Raw genomic sequence first — 24,885 nt, 5'->3', positions numbered from 1 at the left:
GTATGAGGGTCCGACCAGGCCAAACATTTCGGGCACGAAAATGAAATTCAACACTTTCTTCAATGGTAGAAAAAGACACGCGCAGAAAAAAATTGGGAGGCCCTCTCACATCACTGGTGGCAGATCATCGTCCGCCACACAGGAGGCTTTCTTCCTCGGTGCTTTCTCCATTTTCTTACTGGCCTTTCCTAACCCTGCCTCCCAACTCAGCGGGACGACATCATCCAGCCGGAGTAGGGAAGGGGTCACATTTGTCACATCTGCTGTCTTGTCTTTTTGCACGTCCACTTCCCCTTCTGGCCCTTCGCACTTCCTGGGCGGGATTTCGGGAGATTGGACGCCACTGCTGATCACCGAGCAAGACAAAGGCATCAACTCCAAGCTAGGGCGTCCACCAACGACGTGAATGCACGCACATCACACCTCAGACAAACATGCTAGTGCCAAACCACGGCGACGCTGCATTTGCTGGGCACAATATTAGGTACACCTAAGCCATACAATGACATCCAGTACAAAAGATGTATCAGACACACAATTATTACACACACAACTAACTAACTTGCTGATTGACAAATTATGACACACAAGGCCATACACATCCACCCCTAAAGGATCTGGTGGGTCACTGGCCTAGCGATAATCTGTGAATAACTGACGCTCATTATAATTGCCATGATTTATTTTTTCCCCACAATTTTTTCACCTAAGAAAACATAAATAAGCAGAGGATCGGGTGAAAAAAAAACCTCATTGAGAACAAAATACCGCAAACAAGCTTGGGTTTCCGAGAAAATTAGGGAATAGGTGAATCTGTGAATGCCAACCCGCATATATTTAGGGGTGCACTGTTGTGAAATCTAATGAAATGTAACAATATACAGATATTTTTTTTTTTTTTTTTTTTTACAAAATGATGCATTTGGAATATTATAAAAAGTAGGCTTGTCCACTAAAATTATCCTAGAATTACTGCATCCTGGTTTGAAATTATCAACTTTAAATTCAACTGGTTTTAAATGATATGGAATTAAATTAAATGTTGCGACGGGTCATGCTAATGTTATAAAAAATTCTCCCCAAATTTTCATTCATGTAAATAAAACTATTATGTGGTTGTAGAACATACCGCCACATTTTCTGAAAATTCCCTTAACGTCTAACCAAATAAAATAAAATACAATTTTAACCAATTCTGGATCATGCTACCGTAGCAAAACATTTTTCAACATTTTAATATTATTTTACTGAATATTAATAAATAAGATGGAACCAATCCCACCTGTCTTTGAGCGAGAGGTGGGGTACACCCTGGTCTGGTCGCCAGTCAATCACAGAGCACATATAGACAGACAACTAACTATTCACATAGAAAATGGATGGATGGAAAATAAAATAAAATAAATAGAGCAGACCTCCGAGTATTCGCAGTTAGGCGTTTTTTGTGTGTGTTTTTTCATGGCAATTATAATGAGCATCAATTATTTCCAGATTTTCGGAATTTGGGGTCCCTATCATCTGCAAATTCGTGGGAATAAAATTTGCTGCGCATCATTGTAACCTTTGTGAAACATCTTCAAATCAAAAGTGAGCATTTTTTCTTTGTAAAGGGAGATTTTATAAGACAGAGTCCAAGTCATCTCCTTGATGCTTTGTTAGTCACTCTGACACGAGTTCCAACAGCAAACCCCAAAAGGTACCTTTCGCTTCGCCATCTTTTCCACACACTTAGGTGCCTGCTTGTTTCCACAACTTTGGATGCTATTGTTTTTAAGCACACCCGGCACAGGTAGAAACTGCCTGAAGGTCACACTAGATTTTTGGAGACATCCCGTCCTGCGAGCCATCATGTCGTCCTTCTCCGGGTTGGGAAGAGGTTCGTCTACCTCATCATCAACATCATCATCATCATCAACATGTTCACTCTCAATATGAGAGCGAGGGTTACTTTCAATGAGATCTTTCCCTTCTGCCGCTCTGTGACAAAAACTCCAGTGAGATGTTTGAATTCCACACCGAGGGGCTGGTTAGTTGACACATCTGAACATCCCCACCTGATGTTCTTGTTCCTGTCCACTTCCTTGGTGCTCGGAACAGTCACCTGGACCTTGTACTTTGAGGTGGGCAAAGGCAAGAAGCGGTTGTAAGATCCCGAAGAAATGCTTTGCTTCTGGAAAGCTCCCGTTCGCCTCGCCATCATGTCATCTTTCCGAATGTCTGGTATCCTCCCCTCTTCTTCCTCCTCCTCCTTCTCCTCCTCTTTCTCCTCCTCCTTCAAACTGCTCTCACACTGAGCCAGACAAGCGTCCAGCTTGGCCAGAGAGCGAGGAGCCTCCAGAGAGCCACATGAGCCGTTGGAGGTAGCTTGATTGGGTAGCCCTCCATCTGCGAGGCTGTAAGGGTATCACATAAAGCTCAAAAACTGGCTCGTGCTGATGCCGTATAGTTACAATTGTGCATGCAATTGCAATAGTCACAGTCTTCAGGTTGCTATCTTATCTATATGTTAGCATCGCAACTGTTAACATGTTTACATTTGAGAAATTCTTATAAGTAATCGTTCCTGACTACAGAGCAGGATGTAAACTCCCAATAGAACTGCCTCGGCGCATTTTTATACTCAGGTAATATCTTGCGATATGTTAGCATTGTAACCGTTAGCATGTTAATAAATTCTCTTTGGGCTCTTTTGTACTAAGGTTGCTATCATGCGATATGTTAGCATTGCACTTGTTACCATGTTAACATCTTAGCAGTTCTCATGATTAATAAAACCCAAGTACTAAGTAGGATTTAAAATCCAAATAGAACTGCCTTAGCGCTTGTTTGTGTTCAAATATCATGCGATATGTTAGGCACGCAACTGTTAGCATGTTAACATTTTAGCCATTCTCATTGCTAATATTACACGACTACAGCTTGCTTTATCAGTTTTTGTATTCAGGTTATCATCTTGCTATATACAGTATGAGCATCACAACTGTTAGCATGTTAGCAATTTTTATTTGTAATAGTAAGCGACTTTCAGGCAGGATGTGAAAATTGATCCGCCTTGGAACCTTTTGTATTCAGGTTACTATCTTACTGTATGCTGGCGTTGTTAGCATTTTGGCAATTATATTCAAAATACTGTAGTAATATGACCAAATGGGCACCTTATAAAAACTGCGATCTTAGCACTTTTTCTACTCAAGTTGCTGTCTTGCTACATGTTAGCACAGCAAATGTTAGCGTGTTAGCATTCCACCCATTCTTCTTTTAAATAGTACCCAATTACAGTGCATAATGTGAAATCCTTATTTATGTGCCGTAGCACTATTTGTATTCTCTTGCTAGAAGTTAGCATTGGAACAGTTAGCATGTTAGCATTTCAGCAATTTTCATTTGAAACAGAAGGCCGCAATGTAAAATCCTAACCAAACTACCTGACTGCTTTTTGTACTTGGGTTGCTCTTTTGCGATATGTTAGCATATCAGCTGTTAACATGTTTGTGGTTTGGTAATTTGAAATTTTTTGAAATAGTACTGTGTATCTTTTAGCATAGCGAGTGTTATCATATTAGCATTTTAGCCATTCTCATGATCTGACTCATTATCAGACCACATAGGTACGATGTAATATCACTGATCTGCTTTAGCACTTTTTGTAATCAGGTTGCTGTCTTATTACACATTAGCACAGCAATTGTCAGCAGTCCTATTCTACCTCAGCAGGCTTCAGCACTGTAGCACATGTCCATATAGGCATAAGACCTAAATCCAGAAATAACCTTATGGGTCCACGCGTATTGTTAGCATCCTATAGGCCTACATTAGCAACCTAGGTTTTAGCATTGTAACAAATTTGGAGGGAGGGCAAAGTTGAAACAGATCTATCGGCCAGCCCAACTTCCAATAAATCTTTTGCAAATTAAATATTTCCATGGGAATATTTCTCATTTTTGCCAATATGTTTTTATTTGTAGCTATTGTTATTATTATTATTATTATTATTATTATTATTATTATTATATTACCACTTTCTCATCATATCAGCTGTAAAAACGAGGGACATAACATGCTTTTCTCCCTTACAAAGCAAAAAACAAACAGGAAAAATGTAGATAGTTGCATCCTTGACAAGCCAAATACAAAGTCTGCTAACGAGCACTCTAATAAGACAACTACTATGTCATCGGCCCCAGTCTAAACCAGTGCAAGCGGCCATGTTTGTACCTGCCTTCCCGCTCTGAGAGCAGGGAGCCCAGGCCAATGGTCGGCACGGCGACCGTCGCCTGGGAGACGAGTCGTCCTAGCAACCCCGACTCGGGCACGCCCATTGGCTGCCCCATCTCGGTCACGCCCCCGAACCTCACCGATTTGCTGAGACCCCGTTCACCACTGGCGTACGTTTTCTCCCGACAAGCCTGACACACGGGGACGGGTCCAGGCTCGCTACAGGCACGCACACATACATACATACATACATAAATACACACACACAGACGCACACATAGCGGAGAAGTGAATGAGCAACTCCAAATGAATCAAAAGAAAGTAGAGTAGGCCACTATCTTGAGATGTGTTAGCTTAGCAACTGTTAGCATGCATGTTAGCCATTTTCATCTGTAATAGAACCTGACAACAGAGCAGGTGTAAGATCCTAATCGGGCCACCATAACACTTTTTGTACTATTGCTAGCTTGCTATATGTTAGTATAGCAACTGAGAGCATTATAGCCATTTTAATTTATTATAGTACCCAGATAACTACAGGGCAGGATGAAAAATCCTAATCAAGCTGTCATGGCACTTTTTGTACTCAGGATGCTGTCATGCTGTAAATTAGCATAGCAACTGTTAAAATGTTAGTATTTTAGCCACTCTCAAATGTATTACGATGCATCTACAGGGCAGGATCTAAAATCCTTATCCATCCACTATCATACTTTCTTATAATACTCAGGTTGCAGGCCAAGTTAGCATTACAACTGTAAGCATTTTAGTCATTCTCATGAAAACTAGCTGAACTATGCACACTGCGCATGAGTTCAATTGGTTTCGGCCAAGTCGCTCCATGTGCGGCAGACTTTAGTGTTTTTTGTACTCAGGTTCCTCTTGCTATATGTTAGCATAGCAGTGATTAGCATGTTAGCATTTTTGCCATTCTAATTTTTAATAGTAGCTACCTGTCTACTGGATTACAGAATAGGAGGTAAATTCCTGATTGAGTTTAAGAACTTGAGTACAAATGTGGTATCTTGCTATATGTTCGCATGTCAGCCATTTTCTCCATGTGATGTTCAGGCGCACAAAACCTCCTTTGTGCGATCTAATGACATCAGCATCACTATGACAAAAAACAAAAGCATCAGCACACAGCCAACAATCACCTCTTTTTTCCTCTATAGCACACACACACACAATGACACACGTACAATGACACACACACACACACAATGAAACACATAGACACACTAAGGGTCGGCACATTCCCTGCCCTTTCATAGCCTGTCAGATGGCAATGAAGTGCACAATAATGAGGAGAATAAATAATGTGGTGAAAAGGAGCCAAGCGAGTGGGAACTAAAGGAGATTTAAAGCTGATTTCAAGGGGAACCAATCAACCACTAGGGGGCGTACTTTTAAATATTTATATTTATGGCTCCTTAGTGTAGCAGTTGTCTTATTTACTATTCATCCATCCATTTTCTGAGACGCTTCTCGTCACTAGGGTCGCGGGCGTGCTGGAGCCTATCCCAGCTATCATCGGGCAGGAGGCGGGGTACACCCTGAACTGGTTGCCAGCCAATCACCTACCATGCATGTTTTTGGGATGTGGGAGGAAACCGGAGTGCCCGGAGAAAACCCACGCAGGCACGGGGAGAACATGCAAACTCCAATATATTAAACCTACAGAAGGCTACAATGGAACCTCTAAAGTTGTGCAAACTTCGGACATCAAAGCAGCAAGATTTGCATCCGTTGTCACTTATCAAAGTTAAGCTAGATTGTTTTGTTGTTTTTACATGGGTGTTAGCGTCTTCATCCACTTCGTAAGAATGTTAAAAATAAGACGACACGATTAAATGTCATACAATAACTCTTTTGAGTTAAGACAGATTTTTTTATTGCTTTAAAGCTTTACTGTTACTCGTGTTTTATTTACAGTTGCAAATCCTAAAATGTGACTTAAAACATTGTCTGTAATTTATTTCACTTGTTTCCTATCGGAACAATGATTTAGAAATTATGTTTTTTTTTTTGGTGGTACATTTTTTACCATTAACAGTGTTTAACTTCTTTTTATACGTGTGATAATAACTCATATTAAAATAAAAGAGAGCTTCACAGACTTCCCATTATGCCTTTAAGTCCAGACTGTGTTACTTTTTAACTATTAAAAGTGGTTAACATATTTTTACACTCATATGACTTAAAATTGTGACGAAAACATTGCCTGCCATCCCAACACACACACACATATATTGATGATTCCCTGTGTGTGTGTTCGGGGGGCACCTGGGTTCACTCATCCTGAGCCTCTCCCACTTCTGCACATCGGCTTGACTCATAGCGGCCGACGACAAGCTCATTGGTCCGTCCCGGAGGAGGGGGCTTGGCCTACTCTGAGCTCGTCTGAGAGCCAGGTCGTCCGTCCGCTTGTCGGGTGTCACTTTAACCGATCCCGCATCCTCGGATTGCTCCTCACAGTCCTCCTCCTCATCCTTGCCTTCTCTTTGGCGAGTAATGATGTCAGGGATTTGATCAAGCTGGCTGTCCAATTGTCGGGACAGAAGAGTGAGCGCAACAGTGGTGGGGAAAAAACACACGCACGCACACGTGCACACACACACACACACACACATACAACACACAGAGTGGACGGTCTAACCTGGTGTCCTTGCCCTTCAGTGTTTTATGCAAGGCTCGCCTGATGCCTTCCCAGCGTTCCTGGTCTTTGCTGCTGCACTCGAGCAGTGGTGTGGCCATGACAAACTGATGCATCCTGGGCACCGCGGGGCCCCGAGGAGCCCGTCGAGAGGCCAGGTCATCTTTTCGAACGTCCGGTACCTTCTGGCCCTCCGCCTCACCCTCACCGTCCGAGGACGAGTCCCAAGCGGATTTGTGCGAGTTAAAAAAGTCATTGTCGCGTCGAAGGATGATATTGGGAGAAGCTGGTCTCTCCGGGGTGGGCGAGGTGGAGGAGGAGGAAGGGCTGAGTTGAAGACGGGATGGCAAAAAGTCATGTCAGGAATGCAGATAGGTCTGCAGTGACGTTCCGTAATGCCAAGCGTTAGCGACATGCATGGATTTAATCTGGCCCATAAAACCATTAGTCCACCCAGATGACTTGAAAACCAAAACGAAGACCTCCTCCAAGGAAACCTAATCTCAAATTATGGATGGTGATAACAAAAAACCTCCATCCATTTTCCCAAACATGAATGCTGTTCATCATGTTAACAAACTAGAATACTACCTAAATCAGACGAACTAACTGACTGACATTATTTTATACTAGTTAGCTGGCTAGATAGCCAGCAAGTGTTCACTAACTAGGTAACTAACTAGCTAACTAACAAATTAGCCAGCTAACTAATAGCATTAAGCAACAAAGTAACAGACAACTAAGGTTAGGTAGTAAGTTAGCTAACTAGATAGTTGGATAGTGTTCATGAATAAACTAGCCAGCTAACTACATAATATGTTAATGAACACACTAACTAACAACATATGGTTGTGGTTATCTAATTAGGAAATGGCAGTCTACCGACTGAACTAACCAACTAACTAGCTCACCAACAGCAAAGTAACAATATTTTACTGATGTGGCAGCAAACTAACTAACTATACTTTACGGTGGTTAGTTAACTAACTAATTAACTGAATTGGAATTGTGATTAAAAAACTGAGTAATTAATTTGATTGTGGTTGCTAAATAGCTAGAAAGTAAGCAAGCTTTAAACTATATTTGATTGAGTTACCTAATTCTAACCCCTAAACAATGGACTGAATTAGATTTTGAAAACTTACTCACTCACTCACTCACTCACTGATTAATAGATGTTTTCGTTAACTAACAAACCAATTAACTGAATTAGATTGCGGTTAGCTGAGTGATTAACTGATCAACTTAATTTGGTTATGGTTAGTTAACTGATTAACTGAGTTTGATTGTGGTGAGCTGACTAGCAAGGAAACATTAGCTAACTAACTAATCAACTAACTGACTGACTAACTAACTGATTCATAGATTGTTTTGTTAACTAATTGACCAGTTAACTGAATTAGATTGTGGTTAGCTAAGTGACTAAGTGATTATCTGAATTTGATTATGGTTAGTTAACAAACTGATTAACTGAGTTTGATTGTGGTCTTTGATCCTTGGGATGATTGATGCAGTATTTCTTATGAATGGCCACCGCTACCACAAACAACAAGTCAGCACTTCTCAAGCAGTTAGTTGTTGGCCAACAACAACAACACAGCACCCGTCAATTAACTAATCAGATAAATCAACTAATCTTTCTGCACCAGCAGCATGAGTTGCACAACAAATCATAAGTTAGTGGACAAGGTCCCAGCACAACACTTCAACCGCTAACCTTCCGTAGCGAAGGGCAGCAGGCAGCACTTTGATGCCCGCCTTCTCCAACCTCTGTAGCCTCGTCTGCTCACATATATCCCTTTCGCCCTGATGGTCAGGCGCCCAAGTGACGCTCTTTGGGGTCTTTTTGCCCTCGGCAGGACTGTTTGGTGTGACGTCAGGGAGGGTTGGTCGATTTGTAAATATATATTTTTTAAAAAGTGTCATTACCTGCGCTGCTCTCTGTCCTCAGCATGAGGTCTGCGCCTCGTGTTCAGAACGTAAGAGCCAGCGTTGCTCCGACTGGGCAGGAACTGGTTGAAGACAACAGGGGTGCGCGCCTCGCCACTGGCCGCACGCCGGGCCGACATGTCGTCCTTCTGCACGTCAAGGCTCCTGCTGCCGTCCGCTACCAGGTCTCCAGCTCTTCCTGATGTTAAGGCCATCAGAGCGTTCAAGGACAGAGAGTCAACAATGTTCAGCTGTTCGTTAGCTAGCAGGTTCACTACTTCCTGGTTTACAGAGGAAGACCTGACACTTACTGAATAGACATATGTGCCATTTTGATTTCAGGGTGGACTGATAACTAACCAACAAATTAACAAACTAAACTAACTAACTAACTAACTCACTACCTAATTAACCAACCAACCAACTAACTAACTAAGCCAGCTAACGGCAAAGAACCTTCCCAGCTCACTAATTAAATGTATTGCACTTAGATAGCTGACTATCTAATTAACTAACCAGCTACCTGGCTGGCTGGCTACCTACCTGACATAATTACATTAACCTACCTAAATAACTGACTAACAAACTATGATACAAGTTAGCTAGAGAGCTGACTAATAGCAAACTAGATAACCAAATAACTCAATGACAGAAAACTAACAACCTACCTACCTACCTACCCAACCAACTATGATTTTAGCTTAGCTAACTACTGTCCACTAACTAACCTGTTAGATAAGTAAATAACTAGTTAAATGAGTTGAACTTCAGTTATTTATCTAAATAACTAGCAAAGGTTTGCTAACCAACTGACTACCCAACTAGCTGTCAGACTTTTATCCTGTTTGTCTCACCTTCCTGAACACACACACACACACACACACACTCAACTGTCCACATGACACAACAAGGTTAAACCCCCCATTCAACATGCTTTAATCTAATAATGGAAGATGATGGACACGTCAGCAGTCATATGTTATGATTCATTTTAATATTTGTAGTGCGAACAAACCTTCCGTGGTGCCTTGGTTGGCCACATCGGGAGAAGGACTGTGCTGCGAACGCGAGCCAACCGAGTCCAGACTGTCAATTAAACAAAACACTATTAACAACATGAATGAATGGCTCTTAATGTTACTACAGTCATACTGTTGAACTTCACAATCAAGCTACAAATGTGTAGAAGAAGAAGAAGGACCCCCTTTGTGAGTTAGCTTGAGACGAAAGTCAGTTTTCTTACATGCTGCATTTAAGACCCCTGACAAGAAGATTTAACTGTATCTGTATTGAATAGTTTACAACCTGTTTTGCATGTCTCACTATGAAAAATGTTATCAAATGCAACTTAACCAACCATCTCTCTGACGTTGATAATGGTTAGTTAGTTAGTTAGTCAATAGTATATAGCTATCTATCTAACTAACTGGCTGACTGACCGACTTTGATTGCAGATAGTTAGCTAACTGCCTAGCTAGTGTTTGCATGCTAAGTGACAAACTAACCATTTAACTCTCTGACTAGTTACCAAGCTGGTTAGTTAGGGTCCATCAACTAACAAACTAAGTAGTTAGACAGCTAACTAAGTAATAATGTTAATCTACATGCCAACATAACTAATGTTGATTGTGGTTAGCTAACTAGGTCACTAATGGCAAACTAACAGATCACCTACCTAACTAACTCACTAACTTTGATTGTAGCTAATGAGTGAACACTAGGTAGCTGGCTAGCGTACAGTGTATCGTACTGAAAATGTTGCGTTCAATAAAACTGGGAAATAAAAAATGGCTGCAAAAAAAAAAGAAGAGCATTTTATTGTTTGGCCACAGGGGAGTACTGTTTTACTGCTTCCAGTTCCTTTGGTTGTTGTATTGTTATCATGACATTGTCCACACACAACAGCGGTTGTCTGACCTGTCTAAAGAGTTGTCTCGAGTGTGCCTGGGTGGCGAGAGCGAGTCGCTGCGCTCCGAATCCCAGCAATCGTAGCCGCTGTCTCGAACTCTGCGCTTCTGTGAGCCGTCAGCCGCCTCCTCACTGTCCTACACACGCAGGAACAGGCCAAAAGACAATGCAAGCAGTAAGTATAGAAAAGGAGCCTTGCATTTGTTTCCTCAACAATTGTATGCTTAGCACTGTCTGTCCATTTGTATGAACCAAAGTGAAAAAATGGTGTGGAACAAATTGTTCATTTTGTTAGGTTAATAGCATAGCTGTTTAGGTCATATTTGAAAGTTTTGGGAAAACAAGAAAAAAAAATTTTTTTTAGCAAGCACAGTGGTATTTTTTTTATTATTATACAGTATATTGATACATTAGGTTTAAATATTAGCAAATATGTTATGAGGCTAAGGATTTGCACAACTGAAAGCCCAAAGTCAAGAACAGAGAACTTATTTTATTCTCGTAACTTGACAACTTTTTCTTGTAAACTTGGGAATTCTTTTCCGGTAACTTCACGACTTAATTCTTGTTGCACTTTCAATTGTAGTTTTTGTTTTTTGTGTGTGTTTTCCTCATAATAGTTCAGCTTTATTCCAGTACTCTTAAGACTTGGTGGTTCTCTGAACATTCCATCATTCTTGTAACTTCACAACTTTTTTTCTCATGACATTACAATTTTATTCTTGTAGCTTTATGATTTTTTTTCCACTTCATGAACACCTCAATTCTTGTAATTTTATATATATAATAAAAAAAACACCGTCATGGCTAAAAATATTGCCATCTCTGGGGTGGCATGACTGTAATTATGTCATTACTGTATATTTTTTATATAAAGTACAATAATGTCGAGTGCTATTTTTCTGATTAAAAAAGCATTTCAAAAACTTTTGTTTGTGGTTATTGTGCCGTTGGAACAGATAAATGGTATTCCCATTCAATTCAACGGGGAAAGAAGATTTGAGATACAAGTGCTTTGAGTTACGAGCGTGGTACTAAACAAATTACAAGGCACCACAATTTAGACTGTTTTTGAAACTTTAACACCAGATTCTGGCAACTTTACAACTTTAAAATGATCAATCGGTCAAACAACTCGATTTTATTCAAATTGAGTTTGATTTCTGGTCAAAAATGTATTTTCAGTATGAAGTATAAATTAAAATGTATAAGTTCCGTTGAATCAGATCAGTGAAGTATCTTCCTGGTGTGACAACAACAAAAACAACCCCCCGCACTCCTTCTCTCGCTACTCTCTGTCAATCAAACCAAGTCCATCCCCCACTCACCACCTTCATGTTTGCCAGCAGCCCCTCAAATTCCTTGAGGTCGAGTGTGGGTCCGCTGTAGGAAGTGCAACCGCTGGCCGCTTTGCCTAGCCAGAACACGGTGTTCAGAACCTGTAAGACGCAACCCGGGGATTCGAATTGGAGTTACTTTAATGGTTACAGTGAGGGAAAAAAAAAATAAAACTCACATTTTTTAGTTTGCGGCTGCAGTCAGAGTCCCTATTGAGAGAGAAGATTGTTGTACATGATTATTATGTACTGTATATATGATTAATAAGTATAAATGCGTAAATACTTGAGGTTTGCTCGGATGGAGGTGTCCTGGAGGTCTCCCGGGTCAAACAGCTGCGAGCCATTCAGGCCGAGTTCCTCGCAGGCCCGCAGGAAGACCGACAGGTTGTCCTAGAGGAGGACAAACATGTTGCTTTTTTCATAAAAAACAAACAAGATATAACCTCAGAGTTTTACGCTGGGTGGAGGTAAGGTTTGGAGGTCTCCAAAAGCAGATGATAGCACATGCTGTGATGTCAAACAGAAAACATAAAATATACTGTATACTGTAAGTGTCACGTAACTTTACGACATGTAATATTATTTGCTTTTGTAATACTGTATTACAACTGTATTTTATTTAATTATTTTTTTTTTTACAACGTTGGCACTACGATTTTTTTCTCACGATATTCTGACTTTTCTTGCTTGTAATATTCCCAATTTTATGTTGTAACATTTCAACTTTTCTCATTCGGGAACTTTCTTCTTGTAACTTTATAACATTACGACTTTTCCTTCTTGTAACATGACTGCATTACTGTTTTTCTTGTGACTTAAAGACTCACAACATTATGGCTTTATTTTCTTGTAGTATGATTTTTTTTCTTCCGTAACTTTACTTTTGGCTTATAGTATTACAAATATATTCCTATAACTTCATGACTTTGTTATCTACAACTCACAGTTCTGAGGACCCGGGTTCAATCCCCGGCCCCGCCTGTGTGGAGTTTGCATGTTCTCCCCGTGCCTGTGTGGGTTTTCTCCGGGCACTCCGGTTTCCTCCCACATCCCCAAAACATGCATTAATTGGAGACTCTAATTTGCCCGTAGGCATGACTGTGAGTGCGAATGGTTGTTTGTTTGTGATTGGCTGGCAACCAGTTCAGGGTGTACCCCGCCTCCTGCCCGATGACAGCTGGGATAGGCTCCAGCGCGCCCGTGACCCTAGTGAGGAGAAGCGGCTCAGAAAATGGATGGATGATTTTATTGTCTTACCATTAGAACCTATTTATTGTCACATTACGACTTATTTCTCATATGGCAACTTTATTCTTGTAACTTTTTTTCTAATAATATTTTAAACCATTTGTATTTGGAGTTTATTCTTAAAATATTCCAATATTCAAATTTTTTAACATATTATTCAGTAACGTTCCGACATTTTACTGATAACATTATGACTTTATTCTGGCAACGTCACAAATTCTCGCAATTTAACAACTTTAGTTTCACAACTTTACGACTTTATTATCAGCAATTTTTTTTCCTCAATAAACATGACTACTCTTATAATATTCAGACTTCTTTTTCCCTCATTATGTTAATATTACAATTTTATTCTCTTACCATGAGAGCCTATTTCTTGTAACATTACGACTGCTTTGTCATTTGGCAACTTTATTCTCGTAATTTTTTTTCTAACAATATTAAACGTTTTTAACGTAATATGACTTTTGCTCTTGTAACGTTCTGACTTTTTTCTCGTATTGGGAGTTTAGTCACATAAGATTATACATTTATTCTCCTATTTTAATTATGTTATATTCTGTAACGTTATGACTTTCCTCCCTCATAATTTGGGAACTATATTCTCGTAACTTTACCATTTTTTTGTATTCGGAGTTTATTCACATAATATTAAATCTTTGTTAACATTTTTATAACCACATTTGATGATGGTATTATGATGACTTAATTCCAGCAACTTTCCAACTTTATTCTCACAATTTTAGGACACAACTTTACAATGTATGTTTTCACAACGTTCTAACTTTCTCACGTAATAATATTTTATTCCTTTAACTTGATTACGTTTTACCAATAACGTTACACAGTTTTTTTAATTATTATTATTATTGTTTATCATATTCCTTTGTTTTTGTTTTTTTTAACCTGTCCTGTTCAGCTGCATGGCTTTGCAGAATGGTGGATCTGTATCCCTTTTGTGCTGGAACAGTTTCGCTGTGCAACAGGGGAGTTTGAAATATTCCAAACATTCAGCGTAGGATATCTACAGCTGAAAGTGGTTTTATTCATTCTTGTCTTTTATTTATTTATTTATTTTTATAATCGCCTTCATTAGTGAGTAGCCTAACGCTTGAGGGTGTCTCTTTACCAAGCCGGCGATGGGGGTGGGCAGTCTGTTGATCTTCTTGACCAGGCCTGGTCTGATTGTACTCAGAAGCCTGGGTGGACAAGGGGGAGGGGCACAGATTTAGCTGACGTTACCAAGGGGGTTGATGAATGTGTGTCACGTGTGTCATCCGAGTGATGTCATCAGTCTTACTCGCATAACAGGATGCCGTTCTCCAACGCACTGCGGAAGTCCTTGTCTCCAAAGCTCTTCCCTGTGACCGCCTGGCAAGGTCAGGGAATATGCAATGTGGATCAAAAGTATTGGGACACAACTCATGGAACAAGGAGTTTAGAATATTCACTATTGTACTATTGCCCCATTCCACTAAAAATCATATATTAAAAAAATATATATCGGTCATTAATTTTAGCCACTTTTATCTCGTAACATTGTGAGTTTATTCATGTAATTTTACAACTTTATTTGTATGTTAAAACTTTATTTTCATATTGCAACGACTTTTTCTCACATTTTTCTACAAGTCTTATGCAAATAAAAATGTATTCACGAAATTACGCCTTTTATTTAAATTACAATATTTTTTTTTTTTCCCTCATATAATTTTGACTTTTTTCTTGTAATAATACATATTTTTTCCTCTATTCTGACTTCTCACATTTTCTTCTATCATTACAACTTATTTCAAAACACCACTACTTTATTCGTGTGATATAACGACTCTTTTCTTGTAATATTACGTCTTCTCCTATTAAGATTTTTTTCTCATGTTGGCCGAATCATCAAAATATAAAATGTTATGATTATATTCTTGTAACATGACAACTTTATATACTTACCATTACCATCTTTTTACTCCTAATATTACACAGTTATTCTCCTCATGTTAAGATTTCGTTCTTGTTGTAGCCTAATTATCTATAAGTAGATATCCTGTAGATAGACACACCTCTATATCAATGAATTAACCATTGAATGAATTAATCAATCAGGGTTAGGGACTACTGTAGATCCCTTCAATACCAATAGTTCATCTCACAAGATATAAGACGTCCAACTTTGTAGAATTTGTTTGATAGAGTGGAATTACAACTCCTTGGGTACAATACTGACTGGAAACAGGAGTTCAGAACAGTCACAGAGATTCAGCGATCCCATTAAAATCCCATTAAAAAAACAACCTATAAATCGATCGCCACTTGTTATCAAATGTTGAGTGTTTTATCGATTATGCGTTTTTCAGTGTTTACCGTTTTCTCCTTCTCCTGCGCCAGTTAAAAATCACCATCACACAAACACATTACATAGACACCCACACAATCAGCACTTTCATATCTATCCTAACTGTAATCTGTTCTAATCTGGATTATCACATGTGAGCAGGAATCAGTCAAACCTCTTTTCCTTTTCATTTATCTTTGGCCCATTTGTGTGTGTGTGTGTGTGTGTGTGTGTGTGTGTGTGCATGTGTGTATGTATAATGACTTTTTTCATTACACATACTCTTTTTTTAAATTACACCTTTAATTGTATATATATTACCTAATGTGTTTTACTTCTCATGGTAGCTCGCTTATTTACAACCCCAATTCCAATGAAGTTGGGACTTTGTGTTCAACATCAATAAAAACAGAATACAATGATTTTCAAATCATGTTCAATCTATATTTAATTGAATACACTACAAAGACAAGATATTTAATGTTCAAACAGATAAACTTTATTGTTTTAGCAAATAATCATTAACTTAAGAGTTTTATGTCTGCAACACGTTCCAAAAAAGATGGGACATGTGGCAAAAAAGACTGAGAAAGTTGAGGAATGCTCATCAAACACCTGTTTGGAACATCCCACAGGTGAACAGGCTGATTGGGAACAGGTGGGTGCCACAATTGGGTATAAAAGGAGGTTCCCTGAATTGCTCAGTCATTCACAAGTAAAGATGGGGTGAGGTTCACCTCTTTGTGAACAAGTGCGTGAGAAAATAGTCAAACAGTTTAACGACAATGTTCCTCAACGTACAATGGCAAGGAATTTAGGGATTTCATCATCTACGGTCAATAATATCATCATAAGGTTCAGAGAATTTGGAGAAATCACTGCATGTTAAGCGGCAAGGCCGAAAACCAACATTGAATGCACGTGACTTTCGATCCCTCAGGCGGCACTGCATCAAAAACCGACATCAATGTGTAAAGGATATCACCACATGGGCTCAGGTACACTTCAGAAAACCAATGTCAGTAAATACAGTTCGGCGCTACATCCGTAAGTGCAACTTGAAACTCTACTATGCAAAGCAAAAGCCATTTATCAACAACACCCAGAAACGCCGCCGGCTTCTCTGGGCCCGAGCTCTTCTAAGATTGAGTGATGCAGAGTGGTAAAGTGTTCTGTGGTCCGACAAGTCCACATTTGAAATTGTTTTTGGAAATTGTGGACGTCGTGTTCCGGTGCATAGAGGAAAAGAACCATTCGGGGTGTTATGGACGCAACGTTCAAAAGCCCGCATCTATGATGGTATGGGGCTGTGTTAGTGCCAATGGCATGGGTAACTTACACATCTGTGAAGGCACCATTAATGCTGAAAGGTACATACAGGTTTTGGAGAAACATATGCTGCCATCCAAGCAACGTCTTTTTCATGGACGCCTCAGCTTATTTCAGCAAGACAATGCTTAACCACATTCTGGACGTGTTACAACAGCGTGGCTTCGTAGTAAAAGAGTGCAGGTACTAGACTGGCCTGCATGCATGTCTGCCATTGAAAATGTGTGGCGCATTATGAAGCGTAAAATACGACAACGGAGACCCCGGACTGCTGAACAGTTGAAGCTGTCCATCAAGCAAGAATGGGAAAGAATTCCACCTACAAAGCTTCAACAATTAGTGTCTTCAGTTCCCAAACATTTATTGAATGTTGTTAAAAGAAAAGGTGATGTAACATAGTGGTAAACATGACGCTGTCCCAGCTTTTTTGGAACGTGTTGCAGCCATAAAATTCTAAGTTAATGATTATTTGCTAAAAACAATAAAGTTTATCAGTTTGAACATTCTGCGATTGGCTGGCAACCAGTTCAGGGTGTACCCCGCCTCCTGCCCGATGATAGCTGGGATAGGCTCCAGCACGCCCACGACCCAAGTGAGGATTCAGCAAATGGAATGATGGATGGAGTTTGAACATTAAATATCTTGTCTTTGTAGTGTAGTCAATTAAATATAGGTTGAACATGATTTGCAAATCATTGTATTCTGTTTTTATTTATGTTTAACACAACGTCCCAACTTCATTGGAATTGGGGTTGTATATAAAAAGAGTCAAACGGAGTCACCAACCAGTCATTTTCTTCCATTTTCACTTCCCATGTGACCACGCATACCAATACTTTTTTCCATATCATCTCAACTGTGCTGCATCCTTTCACCTTCCCCTCAGTATTCTTGCTCACTTTGTTGATTTATTACATTACTCTCAGCCCGTCTTTTTAACGTGATGCATGTGTGTACCGGCGTCAAACAGCAGTAAGTGTATGTGTCCAAATCATAAAAATATGACCTATTGTCGTCCCCCCCCCTCCACCCTTATATAAGACTTCCAGATGTTTCCCATTGGCAACTCCATTCTCGTCTCTTCTTTTCCTGTCTGGCATGATTCTGCTCGCTTGTCCCGCTCCCATCTGCTCGGGTTGGTTTGACTCTGGGCTTTTGAAACATTTACAGCATGCTCATGCATTATTTAGTCGTCCAAAAAAAAGACAAGAGTCGAACTACTCGGTGTGTACTTTTGTCTAGTTGTGTTGTGTTTTGTAGGATGCAGGGGAACAAAGTGAGGGCATGGGGTGGGGAAGAAAAATTCAAAAGATGTGCTCTGTTAGCAACATTCGTCTGTTAAAGTCGGGAAACGTAAAAACGCAAAACTGCCTAAAGAAAGGCCCCACGAGCTAAATGCTAACACTAATTAGCATCCATGTTGTGGTGCTTTAACCATTGAAGCAATGAATTTCATACAAATAGTTCAGCGAGAACTTGTAGAAAGACATTATAACAGTAGTCACAGTCACATACTCTTTATGCTCTGTGTAAAATGACATATTAGTGACATACTGATAAGATCGGAGAGGAGTTGCGATGTTATTCCGAATCCTAGTTGGGTTCTAGGCAGGACACACCCCGTTGCAATATGATTGGCTGCTGCAAAGTGGCACGGATTGCCTAGAACTCATACTAACGCCTCAATGAACAGTATGTCAGTATATCTGTCTGTCTGACCCCAGGTGGCAAAAGTGGGCACACCAGAAAGAGCAGCATTTAATTAATGCAATCTGACAAAAACAGTTTGTTTTAAATTGAATTATGTCATTACTGCTTGTTTTTATAAAGTACAATATTATGGAGTGTTATTTTTCCACATTAAAATCCACATAAAAATGTTTTTTTGGGTGGGGGGTTAAACTGGAACTGATTAATGGCATTTCCATTCATTTCAATGAGAAAAGATGATTTGAAATACGAGTGGTTTGACTTACGACCGTGGTCAAGGAACAAATTAAACTCGTACTTCGAGGCACCTCCGCAATGCTTGTTTTGTGAAGTGAGCGGTACACCTGAACAAAAATCCAACGAGATCCCATCCGAGAGCCGGCTCAAAAATGTATTTGTCGGCAGCCGTCCATTCTGATGAATGAAGCTTTCGTGCGAGATTTAAACCTCAAATCTACACTGTATCTGGATGAGAGAAATAATCCCTTTGTTGTCATTGCTGATGAGAAAACTGCAGCTAATCCTCACTCAACACAGGAACACTTGCGTCAGCACAAATTTTCAACCCGGCAAGCGTGACAGTGCATTTAATTCCCAGGACTGAAACGGGCGCTCATAGGCAGCACGGTGAAATAGTGGTTCGCAAGTCTGCCTCGCAGTTGAGAGGTTCTAGGTTCGAATCTGGTTTTCTCCGAGTAATCCTGCTTCTTCCCAAATTCCCAAAACACGCATGTTAGGTTCATTGAAGACAAAATTGTCCATAGGTGTGAATGTGACCTTGTTTGTCTTTGTGCCCTGCAATTGGCTGGCGACCAGTGCAGGGTGTACCCCACTTCTCTTGCCCCAAAATAAGAAGGGATAGACTCCAGCTCACCCTCAACCCAAATGAGGCCAATCGCCATAGAAAATGGAGGGATGGATTGATGATAATAATAATACAGCGCAATAACACATAATCTGCTGCTTCACAGTTTGTCGCTTTGTGCGTTACAGCGGCACACAAGACACAAGTAAATGCTACTTTGGCCTACTTTTGACATTAGCCTTTACACACACGCACACGCACACACGCACACGTGCCATGGGTTTAAATGATAGCTGCTGCTGCCACTCACCACGTCACAGCAAAGTCATTCGCCACGAGGACCGCAGGGGCTCGGATTTCGGCGACTGGAGCTGAAATACCCTCGAGACCTTTCGCTTGGTTTTTGTGGCTTTCCGTGAACGCTCACTCGACGGCTATATTACGCGGGAACACACACACACACACACACACATACACACTGTCCCCATTTGCACCAAACACTGGTTCAGTTTAATGTGGTACGCAACTTCTTTAGATTCCTTTGTAAGAAATTTGGTCAAGGGTAGCACAAAAAAAGGTAGTAGTAGGGTAGCTAAAGTGGGGAGATGATTGATTAATTGATTAATTTATTGTTTGATTGATTGATTGGTGAATGGCATGACTCAATGTCAATGAAATTGAGAAAAGAAAAAAAAACAAGGGAAAAGCTTTTACACAGAGTTTGACAGAAATAAAATAAATGTTTGATTGTGGTCATGAATTAGGTATAGGTGCACAAAACACAAATTATTAAAATATAATATCGACAATAGGCTCCAGCACTCCCGTGACCCTTGTGAGGATAAGCGGCTTAGAAAATGGATGGATGGATAATATCAACATGATAAGATAACCCAAAAATGTCTGACTGTGAAAATGCTGAGGTTTGTTGGAATGAGTGCAACACATCAAGATTTCCAGGGAAGGGAAAGGTTCCAGAGAAATTTTTTATTTTTTTTGGGGGGGGGGGGGATATTTGCCTTTTTGGGCAACGTTTTTGTGTGACATTGTTTATAGAAAATTTGGTGAAAAAACACCTTCAAATCAGAAGAAATCAGTTTAACTTCATTATTTCTAAACATCACCCTTTTGTTTCATTTGCTACTCAGGGAACCCCTTCTCCGATTAGCTGACAAGTTCTCAGTAAAAAATATTTACCAAGACGACGCGTCAAAATTACCGTGATGTTTCAAACAGTGTCACTTGCACTAAAAATTCCACTTAAAAAGCGCAAATGGAACATTATTCGTGAGAAGAGCAGTGTGGGTAGTAGAATAGCTATATAATTAAAATTCAACTGAACTGAAACAAGTGATGTTCTTTGTTAATCAATAGTTTTCCCCCCTTTATTTATCATAGAGGATTTTAGAGGCATTTGAAGTGTTCATTCCATGTTTTTTAGAAAATTCCACAAATATGGCAGCCACTTGTCACGTTGCTAGTCTTAGCTTTTATTTTTTTTTTAAATATAATAATAAATCATTTGATAACATTCCTAACTGTCGCTACCCCCTGTAAATTGTCAAAACCATAAAAATAGTTTAACTTTAGTTTTGCTGAAAAGTGGCAACTTGTGTATGTTGACGCTGGAGACTCACTACGTTGCCACTCCGACCACTTCATGTAATGTAACAAAAAATCCCCCTCCGTCCCCTCCAAAAAAATTAATTTCATCATTTGAACTCAACTAAGGTCTTGGACCGTAGCGGTTCCGTAAATCAAACGACAGGGTAACACCGCGTGCCAAACGCTACGTGAGGTCAACATGACATTAAAAGCCCCTCAGAAGCCTTTGCCTCAGGCCAATGTGAGTACGTGACGCTTCTTTCACATAGATTCACTCACTGTGCGTTGCTGTGTTGTGTTGTGATGTGTTGTGTGGATGCAGAGAGAGCGCAGACGGCGCGTTATGTCTGGGACTCGGTTAATCTGCCGCCGAGGACGGCCGCGACATCTGGCGCACACGTTTGCCGCGTCTGTGTGTGTGGCATTACAGGGATTTATAGGGGCCCCCCCATACACACAGTCAGTCAGTCAACATTTTCCAAATGAGTTTACGCTGTCAAAGGAGAGTGTCTTTATGAAACTATGCAAATACTGTAACAACAACAAAAAAAACTGCAAAACTACACCAAACACTATGCAAAAACTAGTTTTGTTTTTTTTTTAAACTATAAAATGACAGAAAATAAAACTTAACTAGTTAGCCTGAAGACAATAAATCTAAAATAGCACACAAAGACTAGTTAGTTTACTAAAATTGAGCAAAATATGAAAAAAGTACATTGTTCTTTTTTTAAACTACGCAACATACTAGACAAAATCTCGATATTCAGTTGATTTTTTTTTTTACAAAACTTCACAATAAACAATTAGTTAAAAACTGCAAGACTACATACTACCCAGACTTTAAAAAATAATAATAATACAAAACGCAATGACTAGTTTATAGAACTACATAAATTAGTTTCTTTAAAAGAAATTACAAAACTGCATAAGAAATTCTACTACATGGAAAACTAGTTAAAACTATGCTAAATACCACACACATTTATAAAATACACAAACCACTACATAATAACTAGCTATTGTAAATTTAAAAAAAAATCAAAAACACACAACACAGCAGCAGTTCATTTTAAAACAACTACATAAAATACCACACAAAATTACGCAAAATACAACAGAAATGTTCTTCAGTTAGTTTTTAAAAAAAAAACAGCCACTCAAAACACTACAGAAAAACTAGCGAGCCAATTTTAAATCCACAAAATGAAATACCAGTTGGTAAAAGAAAACTACAAAATATTAAACAAAATCGTTTTAATTTGTTCAGTTGAAAAAAACATAACTGCACAAAATACTATACAAAGATTTGTTTTAGTGTAAATAAAGATAATCCTATGCAAAAAAATTTTTTTGTTCATTTGAAAAAAAAATATGCAAAACATACCTCAAAAAACAAGTTGCAGTAGCTAGATTAAATGCCAATAGGCTATCGGTGGTATAGCGCTTTTTTACCTTCAAGGTACTCAAAGTGCTTTAACACTGTCTCCTCATTCACCTACTGATGACGCAGCATCAGGAGCAAGTGGCGGGTTCAGTATTTTGCTCAAGGACACTTCAACATGGTCTGAGAATCAAATCCACACTCTACCAACTGAGCCATGCCACCGGATTAAAGAAAAAATAGACAAAATACACAAAAACCTAGGCAAGAAATATTATCCATGTTCTATAGTGCTTTTCCTCATTAGAGGCCAATCCCAGCCGACTTCTGGCGAGACGCAGGACACACCCTGGACTGGTCGGCAGCCAATCGCAGGGCACGTATAGACAAACAAACATTCGCACTTACATTAATACGGATGGACAATTTAGACCACAGGTGTCAAACTGGTGGCCCGGGGGCCAGATGCAGCCCACCACATCATTTTATATGGCCTGTGAAAGCAAATCAAAATTGCTAATTGTGTTCTAGTGTAATAATGTTGACATATTGCGAGCATTTTTTTGTTACCAATCCCGCTTTGAAAAGAAATGTAATAGTTTAAAACAATTTGTTTATAGGCTTCTGATTTTAAAACTGGTTATTCATCAATTTGCTGTGGATACTGCATGTAATTATATGAGGTGAAAATTAATTAATATGGTAAATTGTCTGCACATCTTTAGGCACTTTATCTACACCATCACAGTGCCCAAAACACTTCCCAAAGCCTCACATTCACCCATTCACACACATATTCATACACCGATGGGCGCTGGGAGACCCACTAGGAGCAAATTACGGTTCAGTCAAGATACTGTCCGACATGCGGACAGTCGACACCGAGATTCAAACAGGCGACACTTCGGTCACTGGACAATCAGCTCTACCAACTGATCCACAGCCGCCCTACATGGGTTCACAGTCGTAGTGGCCCTCCGGGGGACGTCGTAACTACGATGTGGCCCATGACAAAAATTTGTGATTTAGACAATTACCACAATTTCAAGTTAAAGATCAATTAATTTTAATGGTCGCTCTAATGGTCCACTTACATTGGAACCATTGACACAAGAAATCCAGCAGATGGAGCCATGGTGAAAAAACTCAGGGTGCGTAGCCCTAATCACTTACTTTGTAATATGCTTCAACGCCACCTACAGGACTGGAGTGGAACTGCATCCGATGGCTATGTTTAGGATTGTTGGGCCTAATTCCTGGTGGGGGTGAATCACATGGTGCCACACTGTCCCTTTTGGAAAAAAGAGTGACACCTGAGCGTCTGCCCATACCCTGTTGCCATACCGACTGCTGTCACTCAACGTGGGCCTGTCCAAGGAGTGTGTGTCACACACACACACACGCAGGCACATACACACTCACACACGCACGCACACAAATTTAGAATACCGTTACATGGCCCATACACTGAGTCACTGCCACCTGTGAGACTGTAAAAAAACAGGAGCACTGCAAATAGAAACAGCCTGACCGCGCTGAAAATAAACCTGCACAATTCCACAGCAGAAGACAACAAAGGACCACAGCGGGACCCCATTCACTTCACTGGACCGCCTCTTCACTAATGTACAGTAACCATGCTTGCGAAATAGAGTACCTGACAAAGATGGCTGATGTAGCCGCGTTCTAAGGGTTAAACGTCACCAACATGCATTCACTTTCAGCAGTTCACGCGTAACAGTTTTGGCTGTTCCTCAAATCTTCTGTGATCTACAGTATGTCTTTACCAGAACAAACCAAAATCTAAAATTCTAATGAATGCTTCACCAAGTTGGCCGACGTAGGTGAGTTCAGAGGTTAAGATACCACAACACGTGGCACTCTAGCTTTCACAGTTGTGGCTATTCTGCATATTTATTGGGATCATCTGTAGCTCTTTTCCATACCAAAGAACGTTCCTGTACATTTGAATGAATATATGTCCAAGATGACCGACAAAGCCAAATTCAGAAATCAAACAGCCAACAACTAACATTAATTTCAGAATGTTACTTGTGTCATTTTTTTTTACTGTTCTTCAAATTCTCCAGGATCTAGCGCTTTATCAAAGTAAAAAACAATTATGCAAATTTGACTGAATATCTGACAAAAATGTACGACGTTGCTGCAGTTTAACTGCCAATGATATGTGTTCATTTCAGAACTCGACCATGACCATTTTCAGCCATTATTCAACGTTTTAGGGGTCTAGCTCTTTGTCGTACCCCCAAAATATTCTGCAGAGATTAGTAAATCCCTGACCAAGATGGTTGCCCTAGCTGAGTTCGGAAGTCGAATGGTCAAAGTGTTCATTTGAGAACTCTTCACATCACAGTTGTCTGCTGTTCTTTCCATTTTCAGCGAGCTGACTCAGAACGGACGACAGTC

At 39.8% G+C, this 24,885-nt stretch overlaps 1 protein-coding gene across 6 annotated transcripts in view; it reads right to left on the bottom strand.

Moving 5' to 3' along the window:
* The window catches only part of limch1a (LIM and calponin homology domains 1a), a 45,027-nt gene that overhangs the window by 17,992 nt on the left and 2,150 nt on the right, over positions 1 to 24,885 (bottom strand). For 4 of the 6 annotated variants that reach the window (XM_061679654.1, XM_061679657.1, XM_061679658.1 and 1 more), the window contains exons 2-9: positions 14,597 to 14,667; positions 14,426 to 14,495; positions 12,332 to 12,438; positions 12,225 to 12,255; positions 12,037 to 12,147; positions 10,718 to 10,845; positions 9,816 to 9,886; positions 8,801 to 8,999 (exon numbers count right to left, since the gene is read on the bottom strand). In XM_061679654.1, the coding sequence (XP_061535638.1) occupies positions 8,801 to 8,999; positions 9,816 to 9,886; positions 10,718 to 10,845; positions 12,037 to 12,147; positions 12,225 to 12,255; positions 12,332 to 12,438; positions 14,426 to 14,495; positions 14,597 to 14,667 (788 nt within the window). Of the gene's footprint in view, positions 1 to 383; positions 1,978 to 2,054; positions 2,394 to 4,215; positions 4,435 to 6,501; positions 6,757 to 6,874; positions 7,199 to 8,800; positions 9,000 to 9,815; positions 9,887 to 10,717; positions 10,846 to 12,036; positions 12,148 to 12,224; positions 12,256 to 12,331; positions 12,439 to 14,425; positions 14,496 to 14,596; positions 14,668 to 24,885 lie in introns of those variants that run through there. The other 2 variants (XM_061679659.1, XM_061679655.1) reach the window with 2 other exon arrangements.

This window comes from Phycodurus eques, chromosome 6, assembly GCF_024500275.1.
Source record: "Phycodurus eques isolate BA_2022a chromosome 6, UOR_Pequ_1.1, whole genome shotgun sequence".
Taxonomy (NCBI): Eukaryota; Metazoa; Chordata; class Actinopteri; order Syngnathiformes; family Syngnathidae; genus Phycodurus; species Phycodurus eques.
Note: the sequence above shows the minus strand (reverse complement) of the source record. Positions and strands in the feature narration are given on the sequence as shown.